Raw genomic sequence first — 16,078 nt, forward strand, 5'->3', positions numbered from 1 at the left:
CATTAGAGGGGAAGCTGGAGAAACTGGACAGCCGATTGGGAGAAATCAACAGCAGAACCGCGGAGGTGGAAAGGAGAGTCTCTGAAATCGAAGAAACTTGGCAACAGCAAGAGCCAGAACTTTCCAACCTAAAAAAACGCCTGGCCGCCCAAGAGGAGAAGTTGGATGAACTAGAAAACAGAGCCAGACGATGTAATCTTAGGCTGGTGGGTCTGCCTGAAACAATTCCTGATAAAAACCTAGGCACGTTGCTTGAAAGTTGGATTTCTAAAGAATTTGCTATCTCGGACAGCAGAGGTCCACTATGCATTGAAAGAGCACATAGGCTGGGGAAACCACACCTAAATGGAGCTAAACCCAGAGTGGTAATTATAAAAATTCACAACTATATTCACAAAGAAGAAATCCTACAGGGATTCCGTCAGAAAAGAGATTCGCTTAACTACGCAGGTGCCCAGATCCGCATATTTCAAGATTACTCAGCCAGCATACAAGAAAAGAGAAGGAAATTTCACCCGGTGTGTACAACTTTGATTGAACAAAATATCAGGTTTATGCTGCTTTACCCTGCCACTCTAAAAATTATGGAAAACGGGAAGTGGATAACATTTACATCAGAACAATTAGCACGGCAATACATTAACCAAGAGCTGAAAAGCCAGGAAACACCGGCTTGAACCAGTTTTGAGCACATGGTGGTGAGCACATTCTGCAATTGATTGAAATGTCTTGATGGGACGATTAGCACTGTAAAGACTTTTCACATAGAGGTCATAGTTTATATGTTGTATTATTGCATTGTTGGACCTGGGGGTGAGTGGGGAACCGGCACGCTGTGAGTCTGCCTAGATGGGGTTTTCCATCTCAGGGCCAATCTGGGAGCAAAGGGGGGGGGATAAGGGGGTTAGACACAGGGAGGGAGGGAGGGAGGGGGGTGGGCAAGGGTGGGAGGGAAGAGATAGGAGTGGGGTCATGTTATAAAATAGCGAAGAAGTTCTTAATAATGTTTATTCTCACAAATGGAGTGTTTGGGATAATGAAAAATTTCCCACAAGTTGAACCACATACCCCCCGGGGGAGGCTGGGCTCCCGGAGGAATATTTTGATGTTATCCATAATAGTTTCCATGAAACACAGGAAAGATTAGTCGAACTGGTCTTAAGATATTATCATGGAATGTTTCAGGAGTCACATCACCTGTAAAACGATATAAAATTCTGACACAGATAAAGAGACAAGGTATAGATATTGCATGCTTACAGGAAACAAAGTTATCTGACTCAGAGCACAAAAAACTATGCCAGCGATGGGTGGGTGAAAGCCACTTCTCCTCTTCGGGTAATAGGAGGAGCGGGGTGGCAATACTTATTCGTAAGGGATTACCCTGCACAACAAAACTAATCCATAGAGACACTGAGGGACGACTTGTACTCTTACAAATAAACTACCAAGGACAAAAGTTTTACATCTGTGCAATATACGCCCCAAATGCTTATAGCCCAAATTTCTTCCAGTCCCTTATAACACTAGGACTACAGTACAGTGATGCCCCCTGGATATGGGCGGGAGATTTTAATCAAGTACTAGACCCGAGTCTAGATAGATCCACACCTACAACTATTCCCGGGTCAGGTAAGGGGAAGGGGATACCAATGCTTTGTAAACACCTCCAATTAATTGATCCGTGGCGCACTCTCCACCCCACAACAAAAGACTATACACATCAGTCCAAAGTACATTCCTCCTGGTCCAGAATTGACTACATACTAATATCACAACCCTGGTTCTTTAAAGTCCAGAAAGCCACTATTGGCCCGATGGAAATATCGGACCATAGCATGATATGGGTGGAAATTAATATAGGTGGGGGTAGTGGAGGAAGCAATAAATGGAGATTTCCTGCATATTTATACCAAGATAAACAACTGTTAGAACTGTTGGATTATTTGTAGTAAATAATTAGCAGATTTTTATACACACAGCTTCAGCTTTAGAAATGTTAATTTCTTTTCTTCATCTCTCTCATACACCCCAGAATAATTCACTGCTGAGTCACTTTAAAGTTGAAGTAACAAAACATCTGTTTACTCACAGTTTGTAGTTAGATTATAATCAGACAGGCTTATATATACATAATACTATACATTTGGATTATCAGCTCTTTCCATGTGCTTAGATGGTAATGGATGCTCACACCACCATAGATCCTCTCAGCTTAGGAGAGAACATGAGCTCCATGTGCTGTGCCTAACCCCCACAGGAAGTTGCATGGGTGTGACCTCTCTAAGCAATTTACATCAGAGGTCACAGAGTAATCACAGAGAAATAATAGCTGACAGGCAATGCATGTAAAATACAATACATTATTCCAACAAACCCCTTCTCATGCATAACTGTCATGCAATTATTTATTCATACAAAGTCCAAGCTTTATACGCAGATTCACAAAACGTTCTCTGGGTAACGGTTTGGTCATGATGTCAGCTGTCATCTCACTGGTGTGACAATAGTGTAGACTGATGACCCCTTCTTTCGCCAGCTCTCGCACGTTGTGGTATTTCGTTGCGATGTGCTTGGTGCGTGACTGAACCTTGTCATTCTGTGACAGTCGGATGCAGCTCTGATTATCTTCCATTATCTGGATTGGTCTCTGTTCAGCTATTCCAAAATCCAGCAAAAGTTTTTCAATCCACATCAGTTCTCTGCATGCTTCTGATACAGCCACATATTCAGCTTCTGTAGAAGACAGACTCACAATACTTTGTTTATGACTGGCCCATGAAATTTGTACATTTCCATACATAAACACATATCCACTTGTGGATTTATAATCAGAATGATCCCCTGCCCAATCTGAATCACAGTAACATATTAGTTTTGGATTACTATTGGCTGAAATCTTTAATTTACAATCAATGGTACCTTTTAAATACCTTACCATCCTTTTAACTGCAGTCCAATCTGATTTGGTAGGTGAGCTGACCCTTCTGCTCAAAATTCCTACTGCATTTGCTATATCAGCCCTGTATGTGGTAGTTAGATATAAAAGCTTACCTATGGCTGATCTATATTGGATGTTATCTGGTAAAGGTTCTCTTACTGTTTCATCCTTCAGAAAATCAGTGATCATGGGAGTGCTTACAACTTGGGCATCTTGCATACCTAAACTTTCAATAAGCTCATTTATTTTCTGCTTCTGGCTTAGAAGATAAGAACCATCATTTTGTTTCTCAATTTCTATACCAAGATAGTATGACACATTACCAAGTTCTTTTATCTCAACATTCAGGTTTAAATATTTTACAATGTCCTTGTACTCTTGCTCACTTTCGCTTGCAATGAGCAGATCATCAACAAAAGCTAAAATGTATGCATATTGTCCATTTCTGCACCTAGTGTACAAACATTTATCTGCTTCACCTTGCTTAAATCCTAAATTTGTCAATATTTCATGCAATTTGTCATTCCAACATTTTGCACTTTGCTTTAATCCATAAAGACCTTTGTTTAATTTACACACTAGCTGTCTTTGTTTTGTATTTATGAAACCTGTTGGCTGTTCCATGTACAAGTCTTCAGTTATATCTCCATGAAGAAATGCTGTTTTTACATCAATGTGGTTGACTTGCATGCCTTTTGAGACTGCAATGCTCAGAAGTGTTCTAATTGTCGTGTGTTTCACTACAGGTGCAAACACTTCATCAAAATCTTCTCCATATTTTTGAAGATATCCCTTTGCGACTAATCTGGCTTTATACCTTTCCACTTTTCCTTGTGCATTCCTTTTTAACTTGAATACCCATTTGCATCCTATAGCTTTCTTGCCAGGAGGTAATTTTGTAAGAATCCAAGTATTATTTTTATCCAATGCATCAATTTCTTCTTGTGCAGCTTTACGCCATTCAGCAGCTTCTTCTGCTGGCATTTTCTCAATCTCATCCCATGTTAAGGGCTCTTGAGCTTCTGCTGACTTTGTTAGGTAAGACAGTCTTGGGGGTGGAACACCTTTGTTTTCCCTGGATGAGCGTCTGACAACAGGTTGGTCTGACCTTTCCGCATCCTCTAAATCTGAGAGTCCTTCTCCAATTGATTCCCCTTCTCCAACTGTACTGTCTCCTGCGATGATCCTTTCTGTGTCTGCTTCCTCTGCCTGTTCCTCGTTAGATACAGATGAGTTGCTTTCAGACATCTGCCTTGGTATGGCATTTATATACACTGGCATGTCTATTATGGTTCTAGTTTCATATTCTGGATGATAAGGCTCATCTGGGATAATCCAGCCTTTATCAACCCTTTTGTTTTCATCAAAATATGTAACATGTCTTATGCCAACAATGCCAGTTTTCAGATTCAAAATTCTATATCCTTTGTGTCCTGGAGCATAGCCAACTAAAATGCCCCTTTCTGTTGTGGAATCCAGCTTATGCCTTCTTTGCTTTGGTACATGAGCATATGCTGTACTTCCAAATGTTCTTATGTGTGACAGGTTTGGCTTCCTACCATGCCATGTCTCATGTGGTGTGCGCTCAGCGCCTTTAGTTGGCATTCTGTTTTGTAGGTACACTGCTGTGAGAATGGCTTCCCCCCATAGTCTTTTAGGGAGATTGCTATCTGACAGCATACATCTGGTCATTTCCACAAGTGACCTAAATTTTCTCTCTGCAACAGAATTTTGTTCTGGTGTATAAGCTACTGTTGTGATATGCTGAATGCCTTCTTGTTCTAGAAATGTGCGCATGCTTTGTGAAGTGAACTCACCACCATTGTCGGTCTGAAGAACCTTTGGTTTTCTTTCAAATTTATTGCTCACCATGGCTACGTATTTCTTCAGCATGTCTGTGACTTGATTTTTTTCTTTCAGCAAATAGGCCACACAGTATCTAGAGAAATCATCCAAGAATATTAGCACAAATCTGTTATTTCCCAATGATGGGATATTAAACGGTCCACATAAGTCACTGTGTATTAAGTCCAGTACTTTATTACTCCTATTTCCTGTGTATGCAGGAAATGAGGGTCTCACACCTTTTTGAGTAACACAGTCTATGCATTTCTCCATTTTACCAGTATCTGCACTTATCTGAATGCCTGTGGCAAGTTGCTTACTGTAAAGATCCTGGATCACCTTAAAATCACGATGTCCCAGGCGGCGATGCCAGATTTCCAGACTACATTTACCATCATTCTTCCTTACTTGCGCCAGATGTGAGGCTTCACCTGAAATGCTCAGTTTATAAACATCATTATGCATAAAAGCTTCAGCATACACTTCATCATTTTTAGAGATTGTGCACTTACTGTTTTCAAAATGAATCACAAATCCCTTCTTATCTAATGTAGATACACTAAGCATATTGCAAACTGCTTGGGGAATATACAAGACATCACTTACAGGAATTTCTTTAACTTCATTAGACACTTTGCATTTTAAGAATCCAATGCCTTTTGCTTGGATCTTAGCAGTCCCTGCGTTTGCAGTTTTAAGAATACCTTCTTCTGGACACATTTCCTGAAAGAAATCCTTAGAATTGGTTAAATGGCATGTGCTCCCCGAATCCAAAATCCAAGTACTTTCATTTGAATTATTATTTACCATAGTCAAAGATTTTTCTGCCATTAGAAAGCCCTTGTGTTTATCATTGTCTTTCATACATTTTCTGCTTGGAAAATTCTTTAGTTCCATTGGCTTAGGTGAGCTAGAGGGGGTGTTTTGTGTTTCCTTACACCATTTAGATACATGTCCCTCCTTTCCACATGAATAGCAAATCAGCTTGCCCTTGGGTGGAGTTTTCCCATAGCTCCGCCTTCCTCTGTTCTTTGCCAAGAAATTTGTTTCATTTCTCTCTGACTTGCTTTGAGAACACATCTCCTCAGAATCATTTATTATGCATTCCTGCCTTAGTTTTGATGCTGCCTGTTCAAAAGATTGCCCTTCAATGGCTTCATTTACAGACCTAAAAACATCAAACTTCTTTGATAGTGAGGTAAAAAGAAATGCTCTTTTCAATGCATCACACATGGGAATTCCAGAAAGTTCTAACTTTTGAAATGAAGACATAAGATGCATAATGTGATCATTACATTTACTTTTATCCCTTAATTTGGTTTCATTCAACTCTGCCAACCAAATTGGTTGCTGCTTTGCATATGTAGTTGCATACATAGTTCTCAGTTTATATAAAATGTCCTTTGGTGTATCTTTTCCCTCCACTAATATGGCTTGTTTCTCTGAGAGAGCTTCCAAAAACATGCACTTCACATAATAGTTTGCATTGTCCCATTCAGCCATATTTTCAGCTGTTCTGTTTTGGTCTAAGCATATATTTAGTTTCTTGGCTTGAAGGAGACATATGAATCTTAGTTCCCACTGCTGATAATTAAATTCAGTTAATTTAGGCACCTTGAGAGAGTAGAAAAATGGTGAATTTCCTCCCTCAGCCATTTTCTTAGCCTTGCCTGTTGTTTGGTGTGTGGGGGGAGAGAGAGACAGACTGAATCTTTCTTTTAAAACTTAAGAGAAAAATGTGGCTTTTTTTTTTTTTACTGCCTGGTAATATTTCTCTTCTTTTTCAATTCCTGGCCCTGGGCCCATAACCCTTTTGTTGGATTATTTGTAGTAAATAATTAGCAGATTTTTATACACACAGCTTCAGCTTTAGAAATGTTAATTTCTTTTCTTCATCTCTCTCATACACCCCAGAATAATTCACTGCTGAGTCACTTTAAAGTTGAAGTAACAAAACATCTGTTTACTCACAGTTTGTAGTTAGATTATAATCAGACAGGCTTATATATACATAATACTATACATTTGGATTATCAGCTCTTTCCATGTGCTTAGATGGTAATGGATGCTCACACCACCATAGATCCTCTCAGCTTAGGAGAGAACATGAGCTCCATGTGCTGTGCCTAACCCCCACAGGAAGTTGCATGGGTGTGACCTCTCTAAGCAATTTACATCAGAGGTCACAGAGTAATCACAGAGAAATAATAGCTGACAGGCAATGCATGTAAAATACAATACATTATTCCAACAAGAACACATGCAAGAAAAATGGCAACTATATGAAGACACAAACTCGATATCATGTGATTCTCCTACAATATATTGGGAAGCCTCTAAGGCGGTTATGAGGGGAGAAATAATAGCATTTCAGTGTGCTAGGAAAAAACGCCTGGCAGCCGGGATATTACAACTAGAAACAACATATATAAAGGCCAAGAGGAAATACTTGGGTAACCCAACAACAATTAACAGAGACTCAATGTCTGCAGCCCTAGTAGCATTGAACTCCCTGATACATGAGCAAACAAAGAAACAGTTAATAGCGCGACGTCTGAATTTTCAAAGATTTGGGAACAAGTCTGGGAAATTATTGACAAGGGTGGCAAAAGCAGCTACTACACAGCGATTTATCCCTTTGATTGAAAACGCCAAGGGGGACAAGTTTAACCAGTTACAGGATATAGTAAACGCATTTCATGAGCACTTTACACAGATGTATACTTCCCAAAATAGGGTCCAAGGCCCTCTGACTAAAGATTACTTAGAGGATGCAAAAATGCCACGATTGCCAGAGGAAGCCAGTCAAATACTATCTAAACCCCTACAAACACAAGAAGTATTCAAAGTAATAAAAAATCTACAAATAGGGTCCGCACCAGGATTGGACGGCTTCTCCAATGAGTATTACAAAATGCTAACACCACAACTGTGGAGCGTTAACTGACTATTTAGAAGCAGTGGTTGCCAGGGGAACCTTTTCACCCAGAGAGAATGAGGCGTTGATCACCCTAATACCTAAACCAGGCAAACCTAAAGATCAAGTAGAATCCTATAGGCCCATCTCCCTCATTAACGTTGATGTAAAGATTCTATCCCGAATCTTAGCAGATAGACTGATGCACTACTTGCCAGTATTAATTGGAGAACACCAGGTGGGGTTTGTTAAGGGCCGTCAAGCAGTTCAACAGGTACGGAAAGCCCTATTGGCAGTGGCATATGGGCAAGCTACAGGGGACCCTCTCATATTGGTTAGCCTAGATGCAGCCAAAGCATTTGACAAAGTTAACTGGGACTATATGTTCCAAGTACTTGAATATACGGGCTTGGATGGCTGGTTTTTAAAAGCTACAAAAACACTGTACAAAAACACCACAGCACAACTACTAATAAACGGTACCAGATCTAAGCCATTTGGAGTAGAGCGTGGCACTAGGCAAGGATGTCCACTATCCCCTTTGCTGTTCCTCATATATTTGGAACCGCTATTGCGTACCATGCTTTTAGACCCAGACATACAGGGAGTTACGCTTCATGGGACCCTAATTAAAACCCTGGCTTTTGCTGATGATATGCTTCTCACACTTACCCAACCAAAAACTTCAGTCCAACGCCTACTAGAAGTCATAGACGAATTTGGGTTCTATTCAGGATTGCAACTAAACTTGCAAAAATCACTGGCCCTTTCAGTACAAGAAACAGTGCAAGAGGAGTGGGAGGGTCCCTTTCCCTTTCAATGGGCCCGGGGCTCACTTAAATACCTAGGGATCAAGGTACCGAGGGATCTAACAAAGTTGTATAAGGAAAATATGGACCCCTTAATGAGGCATACAAGGGAGGCTCTACAGGGATGGCAGGGCTTACCTTTGTCTTTGAGGGGAAGAATCACCATGTACAACATGTTTATTTTTCCCAAACGGACATATACCTTCCAGATGATTCCTGCTGTACTGGGATATAAAGAGGAGAGGTGGCTAAAAAAAACCCTCACGACATTTCTGTGGCAAGGAAAATGCGCACGTATTGGATTACATAAACTTATGAGACCTTGCCTAAAAGGAGGGCTGGGGCTGCTTGATTTAAAACTTATTTCAATTGCTTGTAACCTGAGACATTTATCAGATTGGTTTCGTTCCAGAGAGTTTTTCTCCTGTACGAAAGTGGAAACTCTGCTGATGGCCCCAATGGGATTTGCTTATTGGCTACATGCCCCTCCGGAGGAACTCCCAAACCTAGGCCCATATAGATCTCTATTGAACCCCCTGCGGAAAACATGGAAATGGTTGAGTAAAAAAAACAAATGGAATAATATGGTGTCCCCATTACTACCCATTAAAGGTAACTCAGCATTCCCGGAGGGAGGAAAATCTGCGTGGTTTAGGAAATGGGAGATGTGTGGTATTAAATATCTATTCCAAGTAGTGTCGGAGACAGGGGTTATTAAAACATTTCAGGCCCTATGTACAGAATTTGGACTTGAACAAAAAAACTATTTTCAATATTTGCAACTTAAACATTATATACGAACGTTGCCGGCCATGGCTCTTACCCAACAAATATGGGAATCAATGAGTGAGATGCTGGGCCTAGAAGCACAATTAAAAGTGCCACTCAAATACTTTCATCATCATTTAAGAGATTTACAGGAAACACTTGACTATGCGCAGGTGTCACAACAATGGCATCAGGAGCTCCGATGGAAACCGGATCCAGAACAGATAAAACTGAGCTTAAAGGGTGTGTACAGTGTGACGGAGAATGTAACCTGGCAGGAAATGCATTACAAATTTCTCATGAGATTGTATATATCACCACACAGGGCCTACAAGGCGACTTTGAGAGCAACAGATGACTGCCCAAAATGTGGAACAGTGGGGGCATCTTTGGGACATATGTTCTGATACTGCCCAAGGATAAAGCCCTTCTGGATAAAACTTGGACATCAAGTATCGCAAATGTGGAACATACATTGGCAGCCAACACCGGGACAATTATTTGATGTCTATAAAATTTATGGCAAGTCACCAGAGAGACTTAAAGAGTTCTTGAAAAGAGCAATCTTGATGGGCAAACGTACCATATTACAGCTATGGTTACAACCAGACCCACCCGAAACACCACAATGGTGCGGTGCTATGATGCAATGCTGTATGTTGGAAAAAAAAAAAGTGGGAGATTTAGCTTCAAAGAAGGGAGACCAGTTCTGTAAAACCTGGCTCCCGTTTTGGGATACCCTGACACCCGTTGTGAGAAGCAGGATATTGAATTGTTAATAGAACTTGTAGCGGAATAGTTGAGGGTGGGAATGGAGAGGGGGGGGGGAGGAGGGAGAAAATATATAAACTTGATGACATTTTTATATGTATTGTTTGCATTATTTGATATGATCTGTTCAGTGTTATCAATAAAATGATATGGAGAAAAAAAAAAAACTGGATGCATAACTGCAGACGTGTGTTCTATTCTATAACAGCAATTACACGCATAATATACAATTCGCAGTTAGCATGCATTGTCCAGGCAATTTTAGGTGACCTGTAGAGAATTACTCCAATAGTGGATTTAAGATGGTTATGGGGTGGCTAGATTTTGAAGAACATTTGTAATGCAAGATAAGGTAATGCGTTTAATTTCTCTCTCCTGCATTCTAGTGATTACAAGGCGCACGTCTGCCATGCAGGATCAAACTTCTTCAACGTTTGAGATTTGCTTCTTAAAGACATATTTTCTACGCTCAAAGAAGCAAAGACTTCCAACTAAGGATGTTCAGTGTGCCCAAGCACTCTCCTTTCAAACCTGTGTGACTACCAGAAGCCAGAAAACAACCAACAAGAGACAGAATAAAATTAAAAAAGCAGAAAAAAGATACTCTGTAATCACGAAGTCCTGCATGACAAACAAAAGAGGTACTCATATGGACAAAGCAGAATTATTTTAGTCTTCATACAGAGGAACAGATTTACTGAGAACCTCATCCATTTTGTGTTGATAGACAAAACAGATGATTTGCACCCTTGATATAAAATCTAAATGGATGAAATTCAGAGACATTTAGGCAGGAAGTTATCAATGTAGGTTACTGTTAAGTTGAATAATTCTAACAAAAACAAAAAAGGTGGGAATATAAAAACCAGGCTATCCAAAGATTGGAACCAAACTGAAATTAAAATAACCAGCGTTTATTAATTTTCCAAACAAATGATAATAAAACAATTACACATAAAAATTGACTCGACACAACGTTGTGTTTCGGCCAGATAGGCCTACATCAGGAGTCTTGTAAATAGATACTTTCTATCCACATGGAATGAAACCATGGAATGGGAAGTGAGTGAGACAGATCTTCCTGCTGTTACACACGGTGGGGAGGAACGTATGGAAGTGGAGGAGTTCAGATAAGTGACTTTGGCATAAAGAAAAGGGCACTGTGTGGGAGGCCACAGGGTTGTTTGTTGCTGTGCAGAGGGAGGAACACTGCTCTGGCAGGGAACCTCAAGGACTGAGGTTCCTGGCTGAGCTGCTATTGCAGAGGACTAAAGACTGATATAACTGGAGATACTTGCCAGCAAGTTTCAAGGTTTCATTCCATGTGGATAGAAAGTGCCTTTTTACAAGATTGCTTGCTCTGAAGACCTCAATGAGGACAAAGGAGACAAATGCACAAATGATTTTGTGCACAATTATAAACCACACCACTCGTTAGGTTCTGTTTGCAGTTCCTTTACTTTTGGAAGCCTTAACAATGATTTTGAGATTCAATCATTACACTAGTTGATGTTTTCATTCCTGTATTCCTATAGGGCACTATTCCTTTGAAAATTTAGTCAGCTGAGCTAATGCAAGGTACAAACTCCAAGATTCTAGAATGGGCACCCAAATATCCACACCTAAATTTGGGTGCAATCCCAAGATGTGCACGCAACCTAATTATCAATCAATGTTAATTGGCACTGGTTAGGGATTGCATGTGTATCCGGCTGCATGCTATTCTGTATTCCTAGGTGCCCAAATCCCATAGCATGTAATCCAAAAGAGAGTGCAACCACAGGAGGGCATAGGCGGATCAGGGGCGTTCTCAACAGATGCGAGCACTATTAAAGAATGCCAGGAGTCTGCACCCAACTTGCACACTAGGTTTCAGCTGGCGTAAATCTTCAGACCCAGAGTTGGGCAGGGGAATCTCCGCTAAGTGCTATTCTATAAAGGGTGTTTATCCCAGAGTGTTCATAGCTCTAAGTGCTGATTTTTTCCTGGTGCCTTTTTTTCAGCAACATTTACTGAATTCAGCCCAAAGTACTCATCTGAGCATGTCAAAAATGAAATCCTTGTATGTATTTTTCTTTCCCATCCTAATCCCAATTCTCTTCTCTCCTAGAGGCTGACCAAATTTTGGGTTCAGTTTCAGATTCAGCACTAATAAACTGTCTCAAAATTTGGGTTCAGATTTCGGTCGAAAATGCCAGTGCATTTTGGGCTGGAACCAAAACTCTTCCCATCTCGCAATCACTCTCTGCCCCTTCAGTAGAAGTCGGGCCCACTGGCAGCAGCTCTCCCTCGGATCAGGACCCACTCACTCCTGAACCCAGCTTCCTAACGGCAGCCCCCTCCTGGGCCTAGCTTTTCATTGGTGGGTACTGGGCACAGGAGAATCCCCACTCACTCCTGTGCATGGCTGGCTCCAAGTGAAAATGGTTCTGGGACTTCCCGTGGCAGTCTCACAAAACTGCCGCAGGAGGTCTCGGCAGCTATCTTGAGATTGTAACCAACATGAGAAGGATGAGTGAGGATCACTGTTGCCCATGCTGGTTCCAATCTGAAAATTGCTACCAGGATCTCAGGCAGCAGTCTCGCAATACTGCCATGAGAAGTTCCAAAGCCATTTTCACCTTGAGTTGGCCATGCACAGGAATGAGTGGGGATGCTCCTGTACCTATTACCCACCAACGAAAAGGTAGGCCCAGAAGGGGGCTGCTGTTGGGGGGATCGACTTGGGAAGGGGTCTGCCACTGGGGGGGGGGGGGGGGGGGGAAGATGCTTGAGAGGAACAGTTTTGCTTTTGACTGGTTTCTACCAAAACCAAGTGGCCAATTTTGGTTGCAGATTCAGTTCAGGAGAAACCAAAAATCATGGTTTCAGTCGGGCTCTATTCGCCCCCATCCCCCCTGGGTAAAAGTATGCATGCTATTCACAGTGGCTGTACTTTTAACCATGCTGGGGATAGAAGGAGGAATTTTCTAAGTCTTTTTATGGGGCTATACCTGCTTGCCTCTCTGAAAGGTTTTGAAATTTGCCACCTTAGGGCCTGATTATATATCAGGATGTCTATGGGAGAATTCTAAAAAGGTACCTGTTGTACAGTATAAAGGCTGTCATTTAGTGGCTCAAAATTGTAGGAAATCATATAGCAGTCAATGTTCATTCACCAATGACTTCCACCATCAATCACATATACCCTAGACTCAGCGGTGCTCCTCACCAACCATAAACTTTAAGCTGGTAAGTCTTAGGCACCCACCTCCTCATCGATCCGTTGGCTTAAATAATGTAATAATTTTTCTTTTTATATAAATTTTCAAATTTCAAAATGTTTTAATACTTTCAACGCACTATCTTATATCTCCCATTAGCTCTCTATCTCCTATACAAAGATTTAAAAAAATACTCATCTTAAAGATGCCAATTCCATTGATAATTGAGGGTAGTCTATCCAACACAGATTATGTTTCACTGGTAAGCTGTATCAAGGCATTCCCTCTCTATTGATTCTGGCATTCCAAATCCTCTGTAATGTTCTGGCTTCAAAATGGCAAAAGACTTACCAATTTAAAGTTTATGGCTGGTGAAGGGCACTGCTAAGGTCTACGGTACATGTGTTTTGACAGTGGATGTCATTAGTTAATGAACATTGACTGTTTTATAAAGCAACATAGCCTGCTCTTTGTCTTTATAAAATAGGCACCCAGATCCAGCCCTATCAATGCACAAAATGCCGACATACAAATGAATACTTGTTCCAAAATAAGTGCAAATACGCATGTATATTCTCTGGATGTACCCACGTATTTAATAAAACATGCACATACATCGTTACACTGCTTCCATTCCACCCAAATTATGCTCCCAGAAATGCCAACGTAGTGATCACCTAAAAAGAAGCTCATACTTTTCAGTTGTATAATTTGTACACATTTATGCATTCACTCAATTTCATAAAAACCCTTTTCCATATTTAAAACAGGTTTTACCTTTGGAAGAAGCATCATAAAATTACTACTTTGAGTGAACCTGAACTTAAAAAAATCTTTGTCAAACTGATTTGAAACTCAGTCTGATGATCAGAAATAATGAGGAGAAATGTAAAGATGTGAAATGAGTAGGAGGTTCAGTCTTCTCTAGCCTGGACTTTTATTCTAATATATGCTACTTAACTAAGGCATCAAAAAGACCCCGTTAACAGCTATGGGGTAAATGTTTCAAGGGGATCTAGCTGCCTAACACAGTTCACCCACTTTATGGGTCCCTTTGAAAATTTACCAGTGCAGAGTGACCAAGCTGAATTATCAAATTTTGGGCAGTTTTGCGGATGAGGATATGTTGAGGAACATAAATTAATTGATTAGCATAAGTTTCTATTGATGTCTAGTTAACTTAGCTGGACTGAATTAGTTTCACATCTGGTAGATGCTGATACTGAAAGAGAACTTTAGCTGACAGTTTTGCTAGTCTGACACATTTCCCAAAGTATTGTTGCATGTAATTTTGTGTACACAACGAGAGGTAAAAATAGACGATCAGTGATCAGCAAGATGGTAGAAGAATAACAATGGAACACCAGTATGGCACATAAAATTTGATTTAGTGAACACAGTTCCAATGCAGCCATGTTTCAGCAGATGCCTGCCTCTCAAATACTATATTATACTGCAGTAGGCCGATATTCAAAGCAATTTAAGTGGGCAGGAGCCTTTCCTGCCCGCTTAAATAGCTTCCCGCCGCCTCACCGGGGATATTCAGCGGCACTTAATCAGACAGTGCTGCTGAATATCCCCTGAGACCACGCAAACAAAATGAGGGCAGGTTAGGGGTGGCGCTGGGGTCAGCACTGTAGAGGAGGCCCAGGTTATGCGGGTGCCGGCAGTATTCAGTGCTAGCACCCCGCATAGCTAAGCAGCTTTATTTAGGTTGGTTAGCAATGCGGGTATCAGCTCTGAATATTGAACCGGTACCCGCATAACTTTTTGTTTTCTTGGAAAAAAAAAAAGCAGCCCCAGAGCCCAAACTCATCCCCCCCGTGCCAATGTCCCCTATCGTGAAGTACCGTTAGCTGCTGCAAGAGGTTGCAGCAGCCATATTACAGAGATGCCACAAGGGGAAGGAGTGAGGGCTTACCTTCATGGTTGGGGGTTGAAGGGGGGTGTCCTCTTGATGCGGGCTGGGGGAGGGAAGGAGGGAAAGAGGGGACATTGGTTTGGAGGGGGGGAGCAAGACGGGGCTTGGGGACTGGGTTTTAAAAAAAATAGAAAACAAACAAGGTTATGTGGTTCCATGGCCCAATATTCAGCTGGGGCCGCATAACTCTTATACGGCCCCGGCTGAATATCTGCCGGACCCTCATAAGTTCTGGGTTGGCGGGCCGCCCAGAATTATCCCCAATATTCAGTGCTGGTGCCCGGCATGGTCCAGCACTGAATATCGGGGGATAATTTAGCCAGCGACGATCAGCATTTTAAAAAAATGCTGACTGCCGCAGGTTGAATATCGGGGACAGGTGTTTTATATTCCACAATATCTCTAATATGATTCATCATGGATTACATAATAAGAAACAACCTCAAACAGGTGGAATTACATAGTATAAACAAAAAACATTCAGCATTACTCCATGTCAATATTAGTAAACAAGAGGGTTTTCAGATGCTTCCTGAATAACAAATAAGATTGAGAACAGTATAATCGAATTTCAGATGCAAAACGATGTTCAGGTTATTGATTCACCCCTAATTCTATAAACCTGCAGGCATAATTGTCTGTTTTGTGCACAAAGTTGCACACACAAGTTATAGAATAGGGTCAGTTACACACATAGTTTAATAATTAGCTGCTAATTGGCATTCACAACCAGTTATTGGCTATAATTGGTTAATTGGAGATAATTTGCACTAACTAGCAGTTAGTCGAGATTCCACAAATTGTTAATGCAAAATCCATAGCGCTCAACTGCAAGTGGGTCATGTACTTGGAAGGAGCATGTAAAGGTCAGGGTGTATCTAGCACTTCTGTATGTGGGTTATA

At 41.1% G+C, this 16,078-nt stretch overlaps 1 protein-coding gene across 4 annotated transcripts in view; it reads left to right on the forward strand.

Moving 5' to 3' along the window:
• LOC115463361 overlaps positions 1-16,078 on the forward strand; it is a 209,087-nt gene that overhangs the window by 83,890 nt on the left and 109,119 nt on the right. For all 4 annotated transcript variants that reach the window (XM_030193785.1, XM_030193784.1, XM_030193786.1 and 1 more), the window contains one exon: positions 10,438-10,692. In XM_030193785.1, the coding sequence (XP_030049645.1) occupies positions 10,461-10,692 (232 nt within the window). In that variant the 5' untranslated portion in view covers positions 10,438-10,460. The remainder of the gene's footprint in view (positions 1-10,437; positions 10,693-16,078) is intronic.

This window comes from Microcaecilia unicolor, chromosome 2 (genome assembly GCF_901765095.1).
Source record: "Microcaecilia unicolor chromosome 2, aMicUni1.1, whole genome shotgun sequence".
Taxonomy (NCBI): domain Eukaryota; kingdom Metazoa; phylum Chordata; class Amphibia; order Gymnophiona; family Siphonopidae; genus Microcaecilia; species Microcaecilia unicolor.